The sequence below is a fragment of the Melitaea cinxia genome, chromosome 4 (assembly GCF_905220565.1).
Source record: "Melitaea cinxia chromosome 4, ilMelCinx1.1, whole genome shotgun sequence".
Lineage (NCBI taxonomy): Eukaryota > Metazoa > Arthropoda > Insecta > Lepidoptera > Nymphalidae > Melitaea > Melitaea cinxia.
In genome coordinates, this window is record NC_059397.1 from 14,324,362 (window position 1) to 14,349,000 (window position 24,639).

At 32.8% G+C, this 24,639-nt stretch overlaps 1 protein-coding gene across 1 annotated transcript; it reads left to right on the plus strand.

Moving 5' to 3' along the window:
- Nucleotides 1–2,226: 2,226 nt before the first annotated feature.
- LOC123669930 (venom dipeptidyl peptidase 4-like) lies at nucleotides 2,227–23,139 on the plus strand. Its single transcript, XM_045603444.1, has 17 exons — nucleotides 2,227–2,268; nucleotides 3,385–3,703; nucleotides 5,131–5,225; nucleotides 6,075–6,152; nucleotides 8,989–9,250; nucleotides 10,749–10,918; nucleotides 12,805–12,896; nucleotides 13,691–13,811; nucleotides 14,330–14,422; nucleotides 15,692–15,825; nucleotides 17,527–17,731; nucleotides 18,002–18,186; nucleotides 18,819–19,013; nucleotides 20,179–20,336; nucleotides 20,625–20,710; nucleotides 20,965–21,090; nucleotides 22,329–23,139. Exons 1-17 carry the CDS (start codon nucleotides 2,227–2,229, stop codon nucleotides 22,416–22,418), a joined length of 2,451 nt encoding a protein of 816 aa, XP_045459400.1. The 3' UTR covers nucleotides 22,419–23,139.
- The last annotated feature ends 1,500 nt before the right edge of the window (nucleotides 23,140–24,639 follow it).

The window sequence follows — 24,639 nt, forward strand, 5'->3', positions numbered from 1 at the left end:
GCCTTTTGCTCAACATATTTTGTAATAAAGGGAAGTAAATAAGTATATGTACTATGTATAAAGAAGAACATAAACAATGTTCTTAAAATTACATAATCGATGATTAGGTCTTGGAACTTGAAAAAAAGTAAAGACTGGAAATACGTAAAAATTTATATTGGTAACAAAACTTGTTCAAAATGGTACTCTCTGAGAAGTTGCTGTTTCATTATGATCATTTTGTTGTATTACCAGAATAACAATATATCCGGTAAAATAACACAATTAATGGCAATTTGGTCTTGGCACTTGTAATGTTTAGATCGCGCCAATGTCGCACATATTTAATTGGTTAATAAGAAGATATAGCTTACAAAAAAATAGCACCAGTTTTAGGCAGGCGATTACATGTTTGATCAAAACCACCAATAAATATATAATTAGGTATCAATGATTATTATTCTAATCTTTATGTCATAGCGTAAATTATACCTCAATTATGCTAGATATCGCTATCAGTACAATAAACGTTTATAAGATAACATTACTTTCAAATATCTCTAGCTCGCACCGTCACAATATAATATCTTATTCTGCTTCGATTATGAGATTAGTATCTTTCTATGTGGTAAATATACAATCATTACTGACGATACCATATACCTGTTCCATTCCTTTATACAGTCTCTACTTTCTATATAACACCTTCACCTATATAGCTGTAGCCGCAACTTTGTCCGCGTGGAATTTAACAAAAAAGTTATTGTTTAGATCGCAGTTAAAAAATAAATAAATTTGTAAAATATAGCCTAAGTTACTTCTTACTACATCAGCTATCTGCCATTAAAAATTCCGTCAAAATCGGTCCAGCCATTTCAGAGATTAGCCGGAACAAACAGACACAGAGACAGACAAACAGGCAGACAGACAAAAATGGTAAAAAATGCTATTTTGGTATATGTACCGTGTATAATACATCCATAAACATTAAGTAAAAAGCGATTAGTTTAATATTACAAACAGAAACTCGAATTATATTGACTATGGGCAAAACACACGAGCTCACGCTATTTTTGGTGCGAACTTATGGAGGCCTATGTCCAGCAGTAGACTGCGATAGGCTGTAAGTGAGATAAATTAATTATGACGATCCCTTGAAAAAGGGCAGTCTATTGCTTACACTCTTGTCACGTCGAAACGAGCAACATAAACATAAATACCCGAAAAAATGTATCTATTCATTTATGCCTTATACAAACATTTATCACGAGCGGATAAAGAACTTAACTTACAATGAAAGCATGTTTTTTTTAAAACGTGAAAATAAATTAGTATCTTAATAAAACTGCAGTACTGGCTCTAGTAGTTGCCGTGTGGTGTCGGCCGCGTAGAATAGCACCTTCCCCTTTCTTCCCCCTTCTACCCGTGGGGGTCGTCCGAGGCAAAGAAAGGCGACCGAGGGATAAACCTGACTGAAAATCGTCAGACTCCTGGAGTAGGAAAACTTCATTTGAAACTCGGAATGGGATCTCTATCAAGCATTCGTGGCAGAGTTCTAAAATGCTAAAGACTCCTGCAGTCGAACTGGCTCCACACGTATCGGCTCGTCGTTCCTTTGGGCCTAGCCACTGAGGTTGAGAGAGTGGCGCAGAGCTTAGACAAATCTGCGTGTTCCTGAAGAGTATCCTAGGCGAGAGTGTCTGTCTGTGGAAAGGAAACTTTTCTAAATCGTCTGCAACAGACGGACTAAGGCCAATGATGATGAGTGGATCGATTTTAAAGATGAAAACTTTTAATTCAAACTGGGAATACTGAAACACACACACACACACACGCACACACATAACACATTTATAATTTAAAGTGTTGTCCCTTATTCCTACCTAAATAATTTATAGAGTTAGCCTCGTAGATTTTGCATTTATAGAACAATGCAGCCAAAGTTAATTCAATCGTAATGTTTTAATCTAAAACAGAATTTATGACTATTATTTAAAAGTTACGCTTATCTTCTATTTATGTTAAACTTTCACGTCACACTGGTTTTCTAATAATAATTAAAAAAACTAACTGGTCCAGTACATCCAACGTATTCAAATGTCCGAGCTAACTAATAAATTAATTAGTTATAGTACAGAATATTTTGTTTTAAAATACGTTATGCTTAATTTTAACATACATAAAATTAATTTTAACATACATAAATTAAAATATGCTTTTTACAGGTAAAATTTTAACCGCCAAACCATGGCAAGCAACTCAACCATGGAGATGGGGACCAGCGCCCAGGTTCGTTTTGTTATTATTTTTATCAGATCACAAATTAGTAGCAATAGGAATACACTCTAAACATTTTCAGCCCCTTCAATTCAAATAGGCCCCAAGAGCACTTTCGAATCATCATTTTACGAATTAAAACTTTAATCAGAATGTAGATTCTGCAGAGAAGAATCGACAAGAAACTCTGCAGTTACTCTTTTGAGTTTTTTAATAACAAGTATTAAAATAATCAACAAGTATACATAACCTACATATATTTTAAAGAATGACAACATTTTTAAATCATACACACTCAAAAAATTATTCTCTTTTAAACCCGTTAATAAAGTCATTGAAATCCCATTAGTGTCTTACTAAAGGGATTTCAATGACTTGACAAAGTAGTCATATCAATTGTGATTTGAAAAGTAAAATAAAATTTACTATCTCATCGAATATTTTAACTAAATAAATTAAGATAATCATAATAAATCAAACAATATCCAAGATTTTATTCATTTCTATAATTCAATCTGATTTTTTCACTCTGATTCATCACTTTGTTTAATTTTATAGTTATTTACTATACACTTATGTTTAGCAGTTATAGATAACCTTGTTGATAACGTCGAATCATTATTAAATAAAATCAAAGAAGTGGGACTCGTTGTGTAGTAGTATTAAACACTATTTTAATTATTACTGTTTAAAATTAAATAAATTAATTTAATAGTGCAAAGCATGGATCAGTAAAAATATTGATTTCTTTGCTTAACGCGAACCAAATCGGTGATAGTAACCTTCGAATAGTATTTAAGATGATTTAAGATCAAATCTGTTTATATTAGAGTCAGTCGAATCGAAGTTGAAGTTTAGTTCGCCCAGTTTAGTCTAGTTTTTTAAAGTGTGTGGTTTGTGCTTACAATATATTAATATATATTATTTACAAAGCATTATTTAATTTTTATTTTCTTTGAGATTGTCATCAGCATCGATGAGATGAAAGGCTTATCAGTTGCCAACAATACATACATATCTTAAATGTAGATTATAATTATCTGAACAAAAAAAAATCACTTGAGTATCTTTTATCAATTCAGATAGTCACAGTGTTGGCATAGTGGTCAGTGTATTGATGTTCCACAGGTATTGGTGGCAAGAAAGAAATCAAGGAGAGTGACTTATGGTATTGCATTCGTCGCTATGTTGGTGACGATCGGAATTGTGATCACGCTTGCTGTAGTGTTGACCGGGGATGATAGTTCCGCTGAACAGATTATATCGACGACACAAGGTCCAACGATTCCGACGCCGACGCTAATACCTCCATCATCAACGACGACAACAACGACGACAACGACAACAACAGAAGCGCCGACATCACCAAGTCCGGGCGAGATAAATTTAGACGATATCATTAATGGAGAGTTTTCCTCTCCCATATTTAACGGCACTTGGACATCAAGTAAGATTGTTTTTAGTTTTTAAATGAATGTGATTATTAATCATAATTTATTTCGTAAAAATTCATATAAAAAATTATGTGGTGTCATGGGACACCGGGTAGGAACGAAGTTCCTTCGGGTAGTATAGAAGCAACACAATTTGAAAAAAAATGTTAAATTTTATATATATTTTCTAGTTCTTGATTTTTTTTTTTTGTTGATTGGTTTTTAATTAAGTACATAAAAGTATTTAGAAAATTTAGTGTTTTAGAAAATAACAAATACCGTAAAATAAAATAAATGAAACAAAATAATAATAATAATAATTCAAACTATTAAGTGAAATAAAAAAAAAACATGTCTTTATTTATTCTTGTCGATAGTATAAAATTACATAAATAATTTAAAAAAAAAGTTTACTAGTAATATTTTAGTTTTACAAACGTCATATTATATAGTCGTGTGACTGATATTACGTCACTTCCGTTATATATTTTTCTTACGGTTTTAGTATCACATTCTTTTCAGTTCGCTCGCCCAGCCAAATGTCAAGCCTGCCGTAAGGAACTTCGTTCCAAAAATATGGTTTATATATAAAACGGAAAACTAGGGGATACAACTTAGATACTACTGTGTGTCGAAATATCGGGAATTTAAAATAACTTGTTTGTGATTCGGGATATGTAAAACAGACTGCTTTACATATAAATAATAGTTTAAGTGACAATGAAAGTTTAGAAAATTTAAATAATTAATTTTTAATTAATATGTCGGCACCTGCGCTGTCGTAGGCAATTGGCAAGGAATTTATAAGCAACAGATGCACCGATCACGCCACTTAGCACATCGTTTGATACTCACCTACTCTCACTTATTCTATTACTCGACTTATTCTGATGTATATAAAACGAACAGTGCAACCGTGGCTTGCGTTTGAGCAGTCTTGGCTCTGGCTTGGCAGCTTGGCACAGTGCACTTGATGTATCCTGCTAGTAGCTAGACCTTGCCTGCTAACCTAGACTCTTTCAATAATTAATTAGTGCAAATGAATTAATTGTTACATATTACGAGTATATTACGATCTATAGTTTGGCTAGGCAGGGCGGACAACTCGAGCAGTGAAGGTGAGGGTTGATGTACATCTCAAAGGGGGCCTCCTTAAGCCTACACCTGGGTCGCAAGTCCTAGGAACTGCTCTGAGTTTGTCTATCTTGTGATAATTATTATCTTACGTTGTGATCAATCAGTGTGACCTCCTTCTGCCTACATATATATTAAAATTTGGAGTTTCTGATACTTACAATTATAAAACAGACATTGAGTATTGTAACACTCATTCTAGAGGAATTACTTGAGTATAAATTTTAAAGTGAAGATGACAATAAGAAATTAGGTGACAGATTTTTTAAATGCGATATATGATCTAAAGGTTAAATGATTGTTTTAGACGGTGAAGTGTTATATAGGAATGCTAACGGTGATCTGGTGTTGTATAATGTCGAAACAGATAGCCCGACAGTCATCGTAGCGAATACATCACAGGTACATTACTCATAATAATACATTTTGTCATTATATACTGTTAAATAAGAGTTGATATACCAGTTTATTTACTAGATCCAGTATTTGTTTTTCTTTTGGTTAGGTCAAATATTTATTACAAGTACCCATTTTTTTTTTGAAATTTCAACACTATAAAAACAGTATGAACATAATATGTTTTAATTTTAGTTTCTTCTATTTTGTACCTAGTTAGTCTAATTGAAATTGTTACTAACAGTACACAAAATATTTTAAATATTTAAATACAACTAGGTCGGCAAACAAGCGTACGGCTCACCCAATGGTAGGCGATTACTGTAGCTTATAGACACCTGCAACATAAGAAGCATTGCAAGTGCGTTGCCGACCTTGCCCCCAATTCTCCACAGGAGCTTTGGTCACCTTACTCACCAACAGGAACACAGCACTGCTTGAGAACTGTATTATTTAGCTGTGATCTTTTCTAAGGTCTAGGTACTACCGCAGTCAGGCTGCTCCTATTTTGAGCAGGAAATTTCCTGCTGTGCTCTACCTCAGTTAACCTCAGTTTATGCAATGTAGTTAAGGCGCCACCTACTACTATAAATGTAACTCCATATAACTTACTCTTGTCGTACACTTTAAGCAAAACTTAGTTAATTCAAGCCATCTACGTTAGTTCCAGTTGAAGTTAAATTATTAAAGGTACAACTTACAAACAAGCTAAGTTTAATATGATATGAACTATAATTTACATTGTTATATTGTGCAACAATATTCTATAGTAAAAAGTTAATTTTGTAAAAAAGAATATGTCATCGACATTTATTAATTTATAAGGAGTATTTCAAATATATCTTTTTATTTCAGATTCTTCAACAATCAATACAAGTGGCTGCATTATCGTCGGATCAGAGATATGTGGTGCTTTCTTTCAATGAGGATTCGGTACGTATTTCTATATATAAATTACATTGAAAAATATACCATGTTACATTGATCAAACAACAACTCGCTAGCACGCACGTTACTGATGTACCTAAGTAAACTTACCTCATTGGCGTTATGCAACTACATGTCATGACAACTAGATATTATTGTAAGTTCGTTTTGACTTTATGACGAAGTTTTGTATTTACATACCCATTATGTTTTGTATGTTTTTTAAAATCCTGAAGCAGATTCTGAAACAACCTGTCAAGAACAAGCTTTGTGATCGTATCATTGGAGCTAATCTTGGTGTGAATTATCTTAAATCTTAAAAATTACATTTATAAGTTCCAAATAAAGATAATTTGAGAATGTTGTAGTTGAAAGCAATACAATTACGCGAATAAATTTTATTTACATCTCTCATGTTCGGTAAGTAGGTTCTTATTACCTCCAAATGGGGCTTGTAGGTGACTAATTAGCGCTCTAGGGTAATAATGTACCCAGAAAAGCCCTAACGCGTAGCGGTAAGTAATTAAAAAAAACACTTCTTTCACCATCATACTGGCAATAGACATCATGCATTCAGCCCAATGTCCAAAGAGGTCGCTTTGCTATTCAGCCTTGTCTTCGTGTGAGTATAATAGTCCTCAATTTTAAATATCGAACGGCGAAGCTCAATTTCGATCTTAAAAAAACTAAAAAATAAAAAGTTCTTTACTTGATTCTTTTTAATAAAAAAAGGCGGGAATAAAAAACTTTTACTTTAAATATTGTTTGTTTTTGGGATTTTTTTATAATAACCCAAAAAACACCTGTCCTTAAAATTTTAAAATTGTTCTCTATCACTATAAATTTCAACAAATAAAATGTTTTATTCTTCTAATGCCGGTTTTTTTCTACTTACCTCACAATCGAGATGTAAAGCAGAATAGTTAGCTCGGGTGTAAGCATCAATTGCACCCTCGAACTATTTATAAAAAAAACTACTACAGTTAACGTATAAAAAATACTAAACTATTTTTATAGTATAACATATTATGCAATAACGCAAAATAATATGATAAATGATTATAAAAGTTCGATTCAAGATTTATAATTGGATTCTTACGATTTCTACCATTATAATTTTGTAATTTAGAAAAATAATAGCCTGCAGTAAACAAAATTATTTATGATAAATTATTATAAAATTTCTGTTCAAGATTTATAATTGGATTCTTACGATTTCTACCATTATAATTTGTAATTTAGTAAAATAATAGCCTGCAGTAAACAAAATTGTTTAAGTCCCGACTCGCTCCCCTAAAAGCGTTTTAGCAAAGAACGTGATCTTAAATAATGCTTCGCTTTTAGAGAGATCGTTTGTTTACAATGGTTTAAAATACACCTATATAAACATTTTAATCAAGTCGAAAGAGTTTAAAAAATCACGTTTGATATAAATTTCTAATATCATCTGTGGTATATTGTGATTATTAATATATAAAAACAAACAGTATCGAAGACAATAAAGATGTTTGTTTATACCTGTTAAAAACGTATACTATTTTTGTAAGGATTTTAGTCACAAAAACTTTTTGGCTTAGTTTCAATATAATAATGTTTTTGATAAATAAATAAAAAAACGTGTCAGTTAAAGCATCAGATTATGGTATAATAATTTGAAACGCGTTATAAAAACTCTTACTTTTTGCTTATTAAAAACAGTAACCGAATAAAATCGAACCTTGTATCAAAATATAGTTACAAGATAAGTTTTTTTTTGTTAACACAAGTGTTAGCTATAATTACATTCCAATCGTAATACAATAACTGAATAGATAAACATGTCTGCGATTGCAGAATAATTAAATTATTAAACATGAGCTAAAATATATTAAATACAGTAAATAAATTGAAAATATTTCTAAAATATTAGCTACTTATTTGTGCTTCATTGACACACTTGAAATTCATTACATTTTATTATCAAACAAATAAATATAATTGACAGGAAAAATTCCTCAAAATTCCATTTTGATTATAGTGTAAATCGCGTATTTTATCAATTTGTTTCGTGTCTTCGTCAGTCGTCATTGGCAAAATCACTTGTTTTGCTTGGGATAGTTATAGCTATTAATTCTATTATATTCTACTATACAAATAAATAAAATTGAAGTGTCTGTTTGTAATATTAAAATAACCGCTTTTTACTAAATGCATATGGATGTATACACGGTACATATACCAAAATAACATTTTAACAATTTTTGTCTGCCTGTATGTCTGTTTGTTCCGGCTAATCTCTGAAACGGCTCGACCGATTTTGACGGGACTTTTACTAGCAGATAGCTGATGTAGTAAAGAGTAACATATGCTACTTTTATGCTAGAAATTTATTTATTTTTTAGCTCTACGAACTGAACAATAACTTTCTGTTAAATTCCACGCGGACGAAGTCGCGGGCACAACTAGTATTCTATAAATATTTAAAGTAAATCATCACTGAACGACGACATCTGTCAATTTTTATTTTTTAAAAGCAAACATTAAATACCTCATACGATACCATTGGAATTCTATAATCCAAAAGATTGATTGGACCAAACAATTCCCTTGCGATTCTACAAAAATTCAAACACGTGATACAACATTGCAAATTTTGTCATACAGGTCTTTAAATCAGAAAATATTAAATGTTACTAGATGGTAGTGATTTTTTTTTTTAAATATAGGTTTATTTCGTTTTCCTTTATTTCGATGGAGTCGATTGGAAGTACACGCGTACATATACATTAGGGTGATTCATTTTTGTTTGATAAACAAAGATATATCAACAATTGGTGACTTGTTGAATCTAACTTTTTTACAGATATATAGACATAGCTTCGAAGCTCGCTATGCAGCGATTGACATCATCACTAATGAGGTGACAAACATAGTTCCTCCTGGAGTTCAACCAGAGAACGCAATAATCCAGAACTTCGTCTGGGGACCGACGGGCACATCACTGGCTTTCGTTTACATGAATAACATTTACTACCAGCAGAACTTGACGTCTGCGCCTCTACAAGTCTCGACAACTGGACAAAGAGGAGTCATTTATAATGGTGTACCTGACTGGGTATATGAAGGTAATTTTTACTGTAACAAAAATTCAATAGAAACTTCTAATTTATTCAGCCTATAACATCTCATTGCTGGGAACAAAAATGGAAAAATCTCGGAGATTAAACCACTACGCTGCTCCACTGAGAGTTGGCGGATATATTCCCTTCTGTGAGTATCAGGTGTTTATGACAACAACCGAGACCGACAGCTTAACGTGCTCTCCAAGTCACAGTGGGAGACCAGACATCCAAACCGGAAAAAAGTATTTGTAAAAATATAAATATCCATCCCGAGCGGGAATCGAACCCGCAGCCGCCGGCGTTTAGGCGCCTAAACGGAACATGTACCACACTAGAAAGAAACTTGTACTGACTATGATATTCTTATATACAAACACTTGTGTGCTATTTTCAAGCTTTGCTCGGACTGGGTGTGTATCTTACGAACGTCATTGACGGCAAACAAAACCTCTGCGCTTAAAGTATTCTGTTAGACGTTGTAGCCCAACCCCAATTACGCACACAGACTTAGAAACAGAAAAAATACCTTTTAATAAAGATTTCTCTCAGTAAAAATTAAAATGTAACAATTCGTCCTAAAAGACGGTTATAAATGATTTATAGTTAGTATTATTTTTAACCGAATTCAAAAAAGGAGGTTGTTCTCAATCCGAATGTATTTTTTTGTGTGTTGTTAACTTTTTATTGGGCGAATAGATTTTGATAATTCTTTTTTTATTGAAAGGTATTTCTTTTAAAAGTAAACGAGATCTTACTACTACATTTGTGTTATCTCTAATAAACGCGTATTTGCTCGACTATTTTTTCGTCTACCTCTTTACGTTGTATTACTTGTCGATGTAATTAAAGTCGTTTTTTTTTGTTTGCGAGCAAACACAATTATAATAAAATGTAAAATAAAAAGTAAAGTAAATGTAAAATAAAGCAGTAGCTTTTTCTTCTTTTTACAATAAATGAGCTATAATAACACGATGAGTTTTCTTTTAATAAAAAGGAGTTGATTTATTTGAATCGGAACACATAGTTATTGTTTAAACATATTTTTTTCTTAAAAGAAATTATGTTTTAACATATTAACATTCGCTTCGACTTAGAGGAAAATAAAAGACAGTAAAAACAATAAAGAGCATAACACTAGTAGAAATTAAATAGAAACTAGGGATATCAGTGTTATAAATTAACGGACACAAAATAAAACGAATGTCGAAATTAACGAATGTAAAATTCACTACGCCGATCCACTTCAAACTATAGGTCTTTGAGTATGCTTGTGAGTTTTGAATGTATTTTAGCACTTTTTGTAACAATTTACAATACAAATGTTTGGGTATAATATTAAATTCCATATAAGATTTACGTACTACTTAATATTATCTAATTACGTAAAACAATATATATTTAAATTTACAAAAAAGTACTGACAGAAGTACTGTGATTTTTACTCAACTGCTTAAAACAAAATTATTGCTTAGAGGCTTAATTAATATTATAATGATTTCAGAGGAGGTGTTCGGTTCGAACAATGCTCTCTGGTTCTCTAGTAACGGCACAAAGATGGCGTACGCGACATTTAACGACACTAATGTGAGGGTGATGAAGATACCGCACTTCGGTGTACCCGGCTCTCTGGACGACCAGTACACTGAACACCGCGATATACGCTACCCTAAGGTATGTCTTACTTAACTTTGAAACAAACTTCTTCTATTTTAATAGGGTTTCTAATTTTTCCTAAATTATCATTTTACCGTTGACGCCGTGATTCTGTCTGCTCCAGGGTTGTGGATTTGATTTCCGTCCCGAGTGTAATGTATATTTATATTTTATATACGTACTTATCATATGTAAGAAAAAAAAAACATACCTACATTGTCTTTATAGTATTTTCAGTCATAAGTAAAAATTGTTGCTCATAAAAGCGAATAATTTAGTGGATTTGAACTTGGCTAAATATTTGAAAAAGTGTTTTTCAGCGTTAATGGCACAACTTTGTAATACGCTTGGATTACCTACCGTTACCTAGAAACCCTGGTACTTTTTAACTCACAACGATTTAATAAGTTTTCAATTTTTTATTACGCACTAAATATGATACAAAACCTCTATAAAATCACGTGGAAATTTGATTCCGTTTTTGAATATTGGGTATAAAATTTAGTTCCATTCATTGATTTATATTTCCTCTAACTGATGTCAGTTCATCATGATAACATCATACTTCCCTTTTTTATAGCATTCAACATTTTTGTGATTCTCACACTGAAAAAAAAATCTTACGATTGCGTATATTATTTGATGCGTAATATGACAATTGTGTTTTAATCAGTTTAATCTTGTTGTCTCTGTAAAATATTTATAAGTACTGTATTGGTTTTAGACAGGTTACACAAGTAAACCAAAAGTACATTGTTTGAATTGACTCTGCTCTACAATAGTGTTTGTGTAACATATATATATATATATATTTACCATAACAACTTCCTTAACTTTGTTACTATGTAGTTAAACGATATTATCTACAAAGCGTAAAGTTCATTTTAGTTCTTTTTAATTGCTGCTACTGAACTAGTAGTAAAGTGTAGTAGATATACGAGTAGATTGGTATACGATATAGTATTATTGACTACGTGTGGAACTGAAGTTTTGATTAAATCTTTTGTATGCTCAAAAACTTAAATTTGCCAAATGCAACTAGATACATACTAAAAGTCAATTACGCTCATGTACGGAATGTATTATTGTATGTTATGTGAATATTATGTGATCCAAATTATTAAATACTAGATCGAGATACGAGATCGCAACTTCGTCTTCGTGGAAAAGTTACTTTGGGCTAATAATAACTATAACCCGCGCTTAAAATGTTACACAGCGCACGCAGCGGAAGTTCTCAAAAGGAAAAAAAAACCCGATTTTGAAACATTTTTCATGGGTGTTCCGCTGCTATTGGTCTTAACGTGATAATACATAGCCTATAGCCTTCCTCAAATTTCTCAAAACTATCTAACACTGAAAGAATTTTTCAAATTGGACCAGTAATTCCCGAGATTAGCGAGTTCAAACAAACAAACAAAAAACAAACTCTTCAGCTTTATAATGATTAGTATAGATGTATTCTGTAGTAGCTTCTAAATTTATTCATTATTTTATTATCTCTTCTATTGTTCGTTTTAAGATTTACAAGTTCGTTTTAAACAAAACATAATTATATTTATCTTTTACGAATACTATAAGGGGACTATTATTAAGTAAGTGGTATATTTTTGATTCATTATATTTTTTTATATCTCGTATAGAAAGTAATCCAATGCGGATTGACTATTATATACGGTTATAGAATATTTTTATCTTTGAAACTTATTCATGAATCCTTGGATATGAAATATACCCAATTTCACGGATCACGGAATTCAATCAAATATTATTAAGACCGAATAATATTTATAATATCTACGCTTGATTGTTAAAACTAACAAGTTATTTTCTTTAACGTAGAAATAGTCTATTAATGAAAATATATTTCTACTTATTAAATTTGTCGTTTATTTTATTTACAGCCTGGTACTAACAATCCACTGGTTTCTGTCAGCTTACGAGATTTAGCTACCAATGTTGAAAGAATTTACAATCCGCCCTCTGATATTAATGAGTAAGTTATTTGGATTTGTCTATTAGAGATTAAGCTTGATTCATTGATTATTTAGTTATATTTCTTACTTTATTTATTTTTTAAGTGTGCCGTGTGACTACGGCATCAAATAATATAGCCACCCCCTCTCTTCCCGTGGGTGTCGTAAGAAGCGACTAAGGGATAACACAGTTCCACTACCACCTTGGAACTTAAAAAGCCGACCGATGGCGGGATAACCATCTAACTGCTGGCTTTGAAATACACAAGCCGAAGACGGGCAAAAGCGTCTTAGGTGCGACAAAGCCAGCCCTGCGGTTACCAACCCGCCTGCCCAGCGTGGTGACTGACTATGGGCAACACACATGATCTCGCGCTATTTTTGGCGCGAACTTGTGGAGGCCTATGTCCAGCAGTGGACTACAATAGGCTGAAATTATGATGATGAATGGTGATTTCTTAAGTAAACCGAAATATACTTCGAGTAATATTAACTTGAAAGAAAATAAAACTCTCAAGTTTAGTTGAAATTATATATTATTTATTGTAGTGTTGTTTGTCATGATTAAATTGTTTTATTAAAATTTAGTTTTACATTTATCGTTAAAAATGACATCAGGAAAAATAGTACATGTTTCTGGCAAATTTCGAAACATATACATAATCGGTAATAGCATAACAGAAGGTTTAAAACCTTCTGTTTTACAGGAAATTTTTTCTTTGCTCAGTTTTGCGATTATTTCAACCTATATCAGGCAAAATTTTTACTAATGAGTATATAATTAGATGTTATTTTTTAATGTTACCTATTTCAGGCCGATTTTGAAGACTGTGGCTTTTGCTGGTAACGATAGAATTGCTATTATGTGGACAAATCGTGTTCAAACCACGCTTCGAGTAGTCCTTTGCGATGAGAATGGCAACACTTGCACCACAGTAAGTTGTATTTATACGTATAAATATAGAAGAAAGGAATTAATAACATAGAATATCCCTTCAAATTTATAGAAACTAACCACTATTGAGCTGAAATCGCTAGGTTTATGCTTCTTAAATCACTCTTTCTCTTTCTTTTTCTCAGACTCTCGCTATTTCTCTCATACAGAGAAGATTAAAGATCTGCGATTAAGTAATTTCTTTATAATTTAAAATTACGACATTATTTAATTTCAATGAACAACCTTAATCTCTGCGATAGACTACGTTTTTATACATCATTATCAAGAATATTTAATTTGATTTATAGAACAAGCAACCATTTTGCCAACCGAACGGTAATTCGGACTTTTCACGATTCTTAAGGTTTTATTCATAATCCACTCTTTGACTTAGATACACACTTACCGTTTTGATAATACTTAAAAAATAGCTTTAAGGCGATTGAAATATTGACTAATAGAATTATATTCTAGTAACTAAGTATTAATTGAGTATTGTTTTACTTTTTATTCCAGATATTTACATACACGGAAGAAAATGGTTGGATTGATAACATTCCAATGATTTTCAACGAACAAGGCAACGCTTTCATTACTATATTACCCAGTGTAAGTTCTATGAAATGTATTTACTCTCACAAAAGTTGTATAAAACTGTTAGATCAAAAAAAGTGAGGTAACTAACGGTTTATTTTTTATTCACACATCTTACCTTTTCATCTTACAATTTACTTACAAGCCAATGTATATAGTCAAAGCAGTTATAATAAAATTAAAATTTATTTTTACTGAACTGAATGGATTGGATGGATGGATTGGCGGCATGGATTTGGATAATTTATTTCTTATAAGTAGGTACTGTATAAAGAATATAGCCACCCCCTCTCTTCCCGTGGGTATCGTAAGAGGCGACTAAGGGATAACACAGTTTCACTACTTTGGAACTTAAAAAGCCGACCGATAACGGGATAACCATCCAACTGCTGACTTTGAAATACACAGGCCGAAGACGGGCAGCAGCGTCTTCGGTACGACAAAGCCAGCCTTGCGGTCACCAACCCGCCTGCCCAGCGTGGTGACTATGGGTAACACACATGAGTTCACGCCATTTTTGGCGCGAATTTGTGGAGGCTTATGTCCAGCAGTGGACTGCAATAGACTGTAGTGATGATGTGATAGTGATGAAGTAGGTACTGATCGCTAATAGCTGTTTATGAAAAAATGGAGTTGATGCTTTGGGGAGATTTACAATGCATAAACCCAGACCAGACACAAATAGTTGTAAAAATACAAATATCTGGCTCGAGAGAAAATGGAACGGGTGACCGTTAGCGTTAAGTCGATTTGCGTCACTTATTAGAACTCACCACTAAATAATGTTACTAACTAAAAACCTTACAATCATAATTACGCTTCAGCCTGTAATATCCCACTTCTGGGCGTAGGCCTCTTATCCCATGTAGGAAAAGGATCAGAGGTTAATACACCAAGCTGCTCCAATGCAGGTTGATGGATGTATTCCCTACTGTGAGTAACGATCGCTATAAGGTGTACATGATAACAACCGGGACCGACGGCTTAATGTGCTCTCCGAGGCACGGTGGGGAGACCCACAAAGACTACACAAATACCCATACCACAGCAAACATCCGCCTGACCAATACAAATGTTGGTCATGTGCGGGGATCGAACCCGCAACCGTCAGCGCATCAGCCACAAACCAGCGCTGTGACCGTTGCGCCAACGCGTCGTCGATTCAGTCATAATTAATTATGATAAATAGTTTTCTTATTTTATTGTAGTTAAACCTGATTGTAACTAAAATGTCATTGATGCTAATTATCCTGTAATTATGGATTTTAATTATTACTATTTCAGACAGTAAATGGTGTTCGTTACAAGCAAATAATCCAAGTATCCCAAGCAAGTCCTACTAACTGGGTTTCTGGACGTCGCACAAATACATCTCATACTGTTGCTGAAATTTTATCGTGGGCGGCAGATAATACTATGTGAGTTAACAATTTGATGTTTAACAATAGACGTATTGAGTATGTTTGTCATAGCTCAGAATTGATTACGATTAGCAAGCCCAAATTTATAACTCGGTCGGGTATGGTACCTTTATGGGCAACATTTAGCTAATAATACTCACGGATTTGCTTAGTCTAGGTATTTCCAAACTATTTTGTGCAATAGATCCCTAATGAAACTTGAACAACACTTGGGAAGTATCTATATATATTTTTTCGTCTTCCTTAGAAGGACCGGACCAGGCATGCATGATCAGGACTAGATAAGGCATGTAACGCAGATGATTGGTCTGGACCTGATCAGGATGAGATGAGATTTCCTGATCGGGTCCAGATCATGAAATCTCATTTCATCCTGATCATCCGGTTCGGTCCGGTCCTTTTAAAAAACACGAATGTATATTCTTGAAAAAAATTTTTAACAAAAAAAAAAAGCGAATTGATATTATACTAGATCGTTCAATAAGTCCCGAGACTAACCTGGAAATGGCGCATATATTAAAAACTCTTTTGATTTTTAAAAATTACTGGCTATCAATACAAGAATATGTGTCAAATTTTTAAAAATGGAACAATAAAATTATTGATTTTGAAACATTTAAGTGACGCTACGGTTGTAATTTCGATACAATGGAAAAAAATGCTTCAGGGTAAGAGATTTGACTCAAATAGTGAAGTTATCGCAGCAACGGAGGCTTATTTTGAAGCCAAAGACAAATCGTTCTACACACATGGGATAGAAAAGTTAGAAAAGCGTTGGAGGAACTGTATCGCTCTTGAAGGAGACTATGTTGATGAATAAAAATTAATTTTATAAAAAGACCTTTTTTTAGTACTTAGTCTCGGGACTTATTGAACCACGTGTTAAATATGTTACTTAACATAATTATTATGATATTTATTTCCGTTTATGTTTTCCAATGTATTATTTATTTATGTTTTTACTTTAAATATTAATTATTTTTTTAATTTTATAGTATTAATTCATTATTATTATTTATTAAATTTTATTTATTAACTTCTAATAATTAACTATTTCCTATTACTTACGACTATCCTGATCTGGACCGGACCGGGTCCTGATTCAGTATACCTTACCATACTTGATTATATTTTACATCAGGCTATCCTGATCTGGACCGATCCGGCTCCTGATCCAGTATGCCTTACCATACTTGATTATATTTTACATCAGGCTATCCTTGTCTGGACCAGACTTGGTCCTGATAGAGCTTGTCGGATCTGGTATGCCTCATTCTATCCTGATCCGGTCCAGATACATGATCTGGTTGAGCCTGACCTTTTTTCTAGTCAGGTTATATATCAGACTCTGACTCCCATGGCCATAATACTTTAAGACTCATATCTCAAGTTTTTTAATTGATATAAAATACTTTTCAATATGAAAACTGTGCGGTTTTCGTTTATGTCGATTCCTGAAATTCGGTTTCATTGCAATCGAAACTTTTAAGAAACACTAGATTAGCTGATGACTATGTGAGTGTATAGAGATGTGTTGAGCACGATACTCTCAGAAAACTGAAGTTCTTTTTTATCTACTCAATAAAATTTTTACTTGGGTAAAATTTAGTTATTTTATTATTCGCTATTGGACTATTTTAATATATTTCAATACCTACTTGTAGCATGACATTAAAGCATAAATACTTTTTCTTTCAGATGGTACAAAGCCAATAGTGAAAGTGATAGAGCAGAACAACATATTTACTCACTTAACAGTGATAACGTTTTGAATTGCTTCACTTGTAACATTGTTCGACCTGGCGGAGGACAGTGTCTCTACAATGAAGCAACTATCTCCGATACTCGGATTACCATTAACTGCGCTGGACCTGACATCCCTCAAATCTATATTTATAACCTAGTAAGTTAATTTTTACTTTACAGGAAAGATGTCCGTGGACTACTAATAGACGTTTCTATTGTGTTATATTTAAGTAGATAGCTAATATCACTGTTCTTCGATTCTTCTTTTAAGGCAGAACAACTAATATATTATTAGTATTTGAAATATTAAACTGAAATCCAATTATTTACCGTATCATAGGGCAAGGATGTTTAGAACACAAATAACAATTTACGATGGTTATATTATGAAAATAAAAATAATATTTGGTTTTATATTAATTTTCAGAATGGAACTATGGTGTCTGTATGGGATGACAATTCAAGAGTTGCTGAATTGACAGCAACATACAGCGTTCCTACCACATTACGTAGGACTGTACCTTTAGGTCCAGGTCTCCCTGACGCTGATGTTCTTCTTCAAGTGCCATCTGATTATTTATCTCGTTCAAACGTACCTCTTCTGGTTTATGTGTAAGATTTTTATTCAGTTAATAAGTTTTAACATTTATCTGGAAACGTTAAATTGCTTATATAATTACATGTTACTTAAATTGTCTTTGTTACACTTTTGTCAAAAGAACAAAAAATTCTCCCTAAAAAAGTAATACAAATATACACTCTTATATATCACTAGCTGTGACCGCGACTTCATCCGCGTGGAATTTAACAAAAAAGTTATTGTTCGATTCGCAGATTCGCTAAGTTATTCCTTACTATATCAGGTATCTGCCAGTAAAAATCCCATCAAAATCGGTTCAGCTGTTTCGGAGATTAGCCGGAAAAAACAGACAGACAGACAAAAATTGTTAAAAATGTTATTTTGGTATATGTATCGTGTATACATCAATATGCGTTTAGTAAAAAGCAGTTATTTTAATATTACAAACAGATACTCTAATTTTAGAATGATGAGAAAGTGGAAATAAAATCGAAAAAATTATGGTAAAAATGATAAAATTAATTTTAAGGTACTCGGTCTCTTAAAAACTTACTGATACTTACTTTCAATTTACGTGTTCTTACGCGGTTCAATCTCAATTCTTCGTTTGGTGCTTCGTTTGGTGTTTGTAACTAATCTTATAACTCATTTATTTCGTTTTTAGGTACGGGGGCCCGGACACATCTTTAGTTACTAGGCAATGGAACGTCGACTGGGGCACATCACTAGTCAGTCGCTATGGCATTGCAGTCGCTCGTATTGATGGGAGAGGTTCTAGTCTTCGAGGAGTTGATAATATGTTTGCATTGAACAGAAGACTTGGAACTGTGGAAATTGAGGATCAAATTACTGTTACCAGGTAAGATTGGTCTGGTTTATCTTGATCTTGTTAATCAAAGGCTAACGAATCCGTTTATTAAGACGTAATCTGCCTTTATACCGCTGTACCTGTAAAAATATAATTAAGTAAAAAACATCGGTGTGCTACCACAGTGATTTATAAATTTAGCGGAGGTATGTCACAGCAGAATATATCCTGCTTAAAATGTGGAGCAGCATGACCACAACACGAGTAGATCACAGCTAAATAATACTGCTTTCAAGCAGTGTTGTGTTGTGTGGGTCGGCAACACGCTTGCGATGCTTTTGGTATTGCTGACATCTATAGGCTACGGTAATCACTTTCCGTCATGCCGACTCATTTGTAAATAATTGTATTTGCTCGCAAATGAAACTAACCCGACTGCAATTACATCGACAAGTAATACAACGTAGATCGACGAAAAAATAGTCAAGTAACTACGCGTTATCAAAGATTACTCGAAAAGTAGTTATCAGATCTCGATTAAATTTATTTGTCACTACATGATAAACATCAGCTTTCGATTAAATTAAAAATTATCAAAATCGATACACCCAGTAAAAAGTTATGCGGATTTTCGAGAGTTTCTCCTCGATTTCTCTGGGATCCCATCATCAGATCCTAATTTCCTTATCTTAATCTCTCCTCTTATCAGAATATCTTCTTTCCAACAAAAAAAGAATTATTAAAATCGGTACATCCAGTAAAAAGTTATGCGGTATAATACAACGTAGGTTGACGAAAAAAGCGTCAAGTAAAAACGCATTATAAGATATAAATCGAAAAGTAGTTGTTAGATCTTAAATAAATTTAAATGGGACCAAATGACACACATCACCTTTCGATTAAAAAAAAATTGTCGAAATCAGTCTACCCAGTCAAAAGTTCTGATGTAACATACATAAAAAAATACAGTCGAAGTCGGTTAAAAAAAAACACTGTAATGTATACTTATTGAAGTAAAACGTCTTCACGTGTGCTTGATTTAGGGAGTAAGCTGGTGAATGCGTGACGAGAGCGTTATAAAAAATGTAATCGGGTGAGGGGAACGGATGTTGAGAGGGAGATATAAGTTAGCGAAGATAGAAAGAGAGAGTTACGTTTCCTAAGTTTTAGTTCAGCCGTGTGGTCTAAAGCGCGCGTGGTCTATTTTTTTTTCTAGATTTCTGCAACAAGAGACTCACTGGATAGACCGCAACCGCACGTGTATCTGGGGCTGGTCGTACGGCGGGTACGCGGCGTCGCTGGCGCTGGCGCGCGGGGCGGACGTCTTCAGATGCGCTATTGCTGTTGCTCCAGTCGTCGATTGGAGATTTTATGGTATTATCTAGATTTAGCACTTTCAATTACTGTTGTTTACTCTAAGAGATTAGCAATGTGCGTGTAGTGAAGGTTTCCTAACGTATTTATTTTCGAGAAATATTGATGAATTAAGGGTGTTTTAATTATCGTAAAAAAATTATTATGACTATGAAATATGTGTAATAAGGTATTATGAATTTCTATTGGTAATTATATTTAACTAAAATATCGTAATTCAATGAAGGCACTGTAGTTTAATTTATTATTAGCATAAGACTTTTTCATTAAACCTAAATTTTGTCACAGACACCATCTATACGGAAAGATACATGGACACTCCACAAGTGAACGTCGAAGGATATTCAAATTCGTCTCTCCTGACCGAGGAAGTGGTGAGTTTGTTTTCATGTTTTCCGGTAGATGGCGTTAATCAGTAATTAAGTTACAGTCGTTTAATTTTTTGTAGTACTGAACTATTTTTATCATTACAAACCATATAGAAATACATTAGGAAAAACTATGTGATACCCTTATTTAGATCTCTTTATTTTAATTGTAAAAAAATAAATAAAGCAATACCATAGCAGTAATTGACATGTGTTCCAAAGTAATTTTTTCTTAATGTTGGTTATTGTTTGTGTTACAGGTGGAAGCGTACAGAAATAAGCGGTACTTCTTAGTCCACGGAACTGAAGACGACAACGTACACTATCAACATGCCATGTTGATTTCCAGGCTGCTGCAACGAAGAGATGTCTACTTCACTCAAATGGTTAGAGATTTTAATAAGTAAAGAGCTTTATTTAATAGGTCTAGACCTGGTGTAGTGTTGAGATAATTTAATTGTCAACTGTCATGCGATACCTTCCTGTCATGGGGTACCTTTTGCAGCAAATTTTATATACTTTTTTCTTTTTTAAGTTTTGTCTTGGTAGTCGCTGTAACGTGCTTCAAAGAATAGGTAAATCTTCGATCTCGGTTGATAATATAAATCATCATTAGTTTAGGAGGTAAGGTAGCAATAAGGCCGTTCTGAAGCACATCGGCAGATTAAGCTCTTAACCTTCCTCCTATGTAGAATTTCATCAAACAATTTAATTGTTTATTTACGATTGTTACAGTATTTAAGGGTTCTAGCAATCAAATACGCACTACGAATTTATTTATTTTTATTTTTTTATTTTATTAGGCAATCCAACAGCGTTATAATACAATAGTATGTTACAATATAATGTATAAAATGGCCAAAATAGGATCACACTGATATAAAAAAAAAAATAATCATTATAAAATGCATAACTAGACACTATGTTTAAAAAAGTAATAAAAAGTAAAAAAAGTAAACGGCTAAGTTCCGTCTTATCCACTGCAGTTAGAGGTGAGTGCATGACATGAAGATGTGAATGTGTGTTCGTGTAGGTGTGTGCATGTAATATAAATAAGTAAATAAAAATCAGAAACGCTTATTCAATCAATTATATTTATTTTGCAAAATAATATGCCTTAATTGTTCTTTATTTAAAAAATGGTGAATAAAGTGTGAGTTTCAGTTCAGTTAATATTTATGAGAAGTAGAAAATATTCCGTAAAGTTAATTTTCAACTACATTTCAAGGGTGTTTTATTAAATAATTAGTTATGTAGGACGCTTCCGGTAGGGAAATGCGACCCAGATTTATTGCAGTTTGAAGGTCGTGCGACGTTCCAGGAAGAGATTGTGTAAAAGTTCGTCCCGTTTTAATTGATAAAAAATTAAATTGATTGCGATGTTTCTGTTTTTGTTATTAAATGGTAACCGTTTCATTCTCTGTTATTTTTGAATCGATCTCTATTTCTTTTAAATATTTATTTATTTACTCTTTTTTTGCACACCAACACAAAAGTAACAAGAATTTTAATACCTGTTGTCTAATTTATATCCAGCGTTTTTTGATGTTTTATTTAGTTTATACTCGTAAATCATTACCCACTGAATTTTTTCATAAACTGTTATTTTTAATTTCTATTACAGAGTTACACGGATGAGAACCACAGTCTTGTCGGCGTGAGACCTCATCTGTACCACGGTCTCGAGAAGTTCCTAAGAGAGAATATGTTTTAACATTGTTTATTTAAATTTACCGTTAAATATACTAAGTGAAATTTAAGACATTCCAATAAAATATTTTACTTAGATAGACGTTATTAAAATATAATGAATTATTCTTCAATAGTCATTTGATCGTTTTTCGTAAGACGAAAGATTTTATCTTCATTATAGCAGATAGTATATTTTATTGAAAATGGAAAACAGGATATATTGTACACATAGTTTGAAATATAACTGCGTTAGAGTAAAAGCAGTTTATTTGTTAATTATAATAGAAAAATTGAATAAATCCATTTGTAAATTAAGGAATGTCATATACTACCAGCGCTTATCTAGCAAGCATGGAGTTAATATGTGAAATAAGAAAAGCAGTAATGTATTTCAACACTCAATATTTACGTCATCAGGTCAATTTTATAATGAAAAAAACTATGTTTCATTAATAGGGATTCTATTGCGTAATTGTAATATTTTACGACTTGAAATTTTGGTAAAATGATTGCCATGTACAGCTGTAAAAGAAAACGATGTTTCAAATAAGTAAAGGAGCGTTTTTGGATATTACATTGAAGATTCTTATAAATACAAAATTCAATCAAACACCTTTAAAATTTTAGTCATTCTTTATGGTAAAGTAATATATACACTCTTTTGCTCGCTCGATTCATCCATTTTTATTCCTTGTGTATTATATTTATTATGCTTCGATAATGAAAGTATTTTCAATTCTGTACTTAAAATATAAATTATTTTCCTGTCATTACTTGTTAAACATTCTTTACATTAATGAATGTGCTTATTGGATTTCCGTGGTGAATTGAAGAATTCCGTAGTGTAAATATAGTATAACTTGCTTTTGCCCGCGACTTCGTTGGCGTGGAATAGGAACAATGTCTGCCATACATGATTTTTGCGAAATTTTAACTGTTTACGTAGCGCACGCAGCGGAAGCTCTCAAAAAGAAAACCCCGATTTTGAAACATTTTTGGTCTTAGCGTGATCATAAATAATCTATAGCCTTCCTAGATAAATGGGCTATCTAACACTGAAAGAATTTTTAAATCGGACCAGTAGTTCCTGAGATTAGCGCGTTCAAACAAACAAATAAACAAACTCTTCAGCTTTATAATATTAGTATAGATGTAATATAAATTTAATATCACAATGTTGCCAAATATAAAAAATCATGCCAAGGTTTGTCACGTAAGCTGATTTCTTTTTACTTTATTACAAATTAGATTCGTATTTACCAGAAATATTTTTTTGAAGGTTGATATGATTCTATGTAAATATCTTGAGCACGTCTAATTTAAGTGACTAAGGTGTAATAAAAACTTTTTCTACTTTTTCTGTTATTATTTTCCTAATATTTGCATTTAGCCTGTATCGTCCCACTACTGGGCATAAGCCTCTTTCTCCACGTAGGAAATGGGTTGGAGCTTAATCCACGCTGCTCCACGGCGGGTTGGCGGATACCACTACTACTACTAATACTATAAGTAACGTTCACTATCAAGTATTTATGATAAAAATCGGGAACGACGGCTTAACGTGCTATCCGAGGTACGTTCAGGTGACCAACAAGAACAGACATCCAAACCGGAAAGGAATATTTGAACAAATACAAATATCCATACCGCGCGGGATTCGAACCCGTAAACCGCCAGTGTTTTAGGCGACTACTCGCACCAGAGCCGTCGAAGGAAATATAATTGTCTATTAGTATCGGGTTGCCGAATATTTCAGGTGTCTTACTATCGGTAACAATTTTATTACAATGGTTGCAAACAAACGTACGCACCGTACGTTTGTTGTACGTTTGCACCTGATGACGAGCAGAAAATGTATGAACGTCAGCAATACTAGAAGCATTGTAAACGTATTGCCGACCCTATCCGAACGCGAATAGATGATTATTTAGAATTTTTATTATTTAGAACGAAATAATAACATATTTCGCTATGTCCACGATTGGTTAATATGACAATTATTTCTCTTCCATTGAAGATTCAAAATTAATCATCTAGACTGCTCAATTGAGTAGCGGCGACAAGTCTAATTTATTAAACTAGCTCTACCCGTGCGAATTATTCGCATTAAATAAGTATAATGATTGTCACTTTACAAAATTACAAAAAAGTATTTATACGTGAGTTGAATTGAAATTGAACAATAAAATTACCGGCCGTCAATTATGTTGACGTTTTTTTTTTAAAATTAAAGCCAATTATTT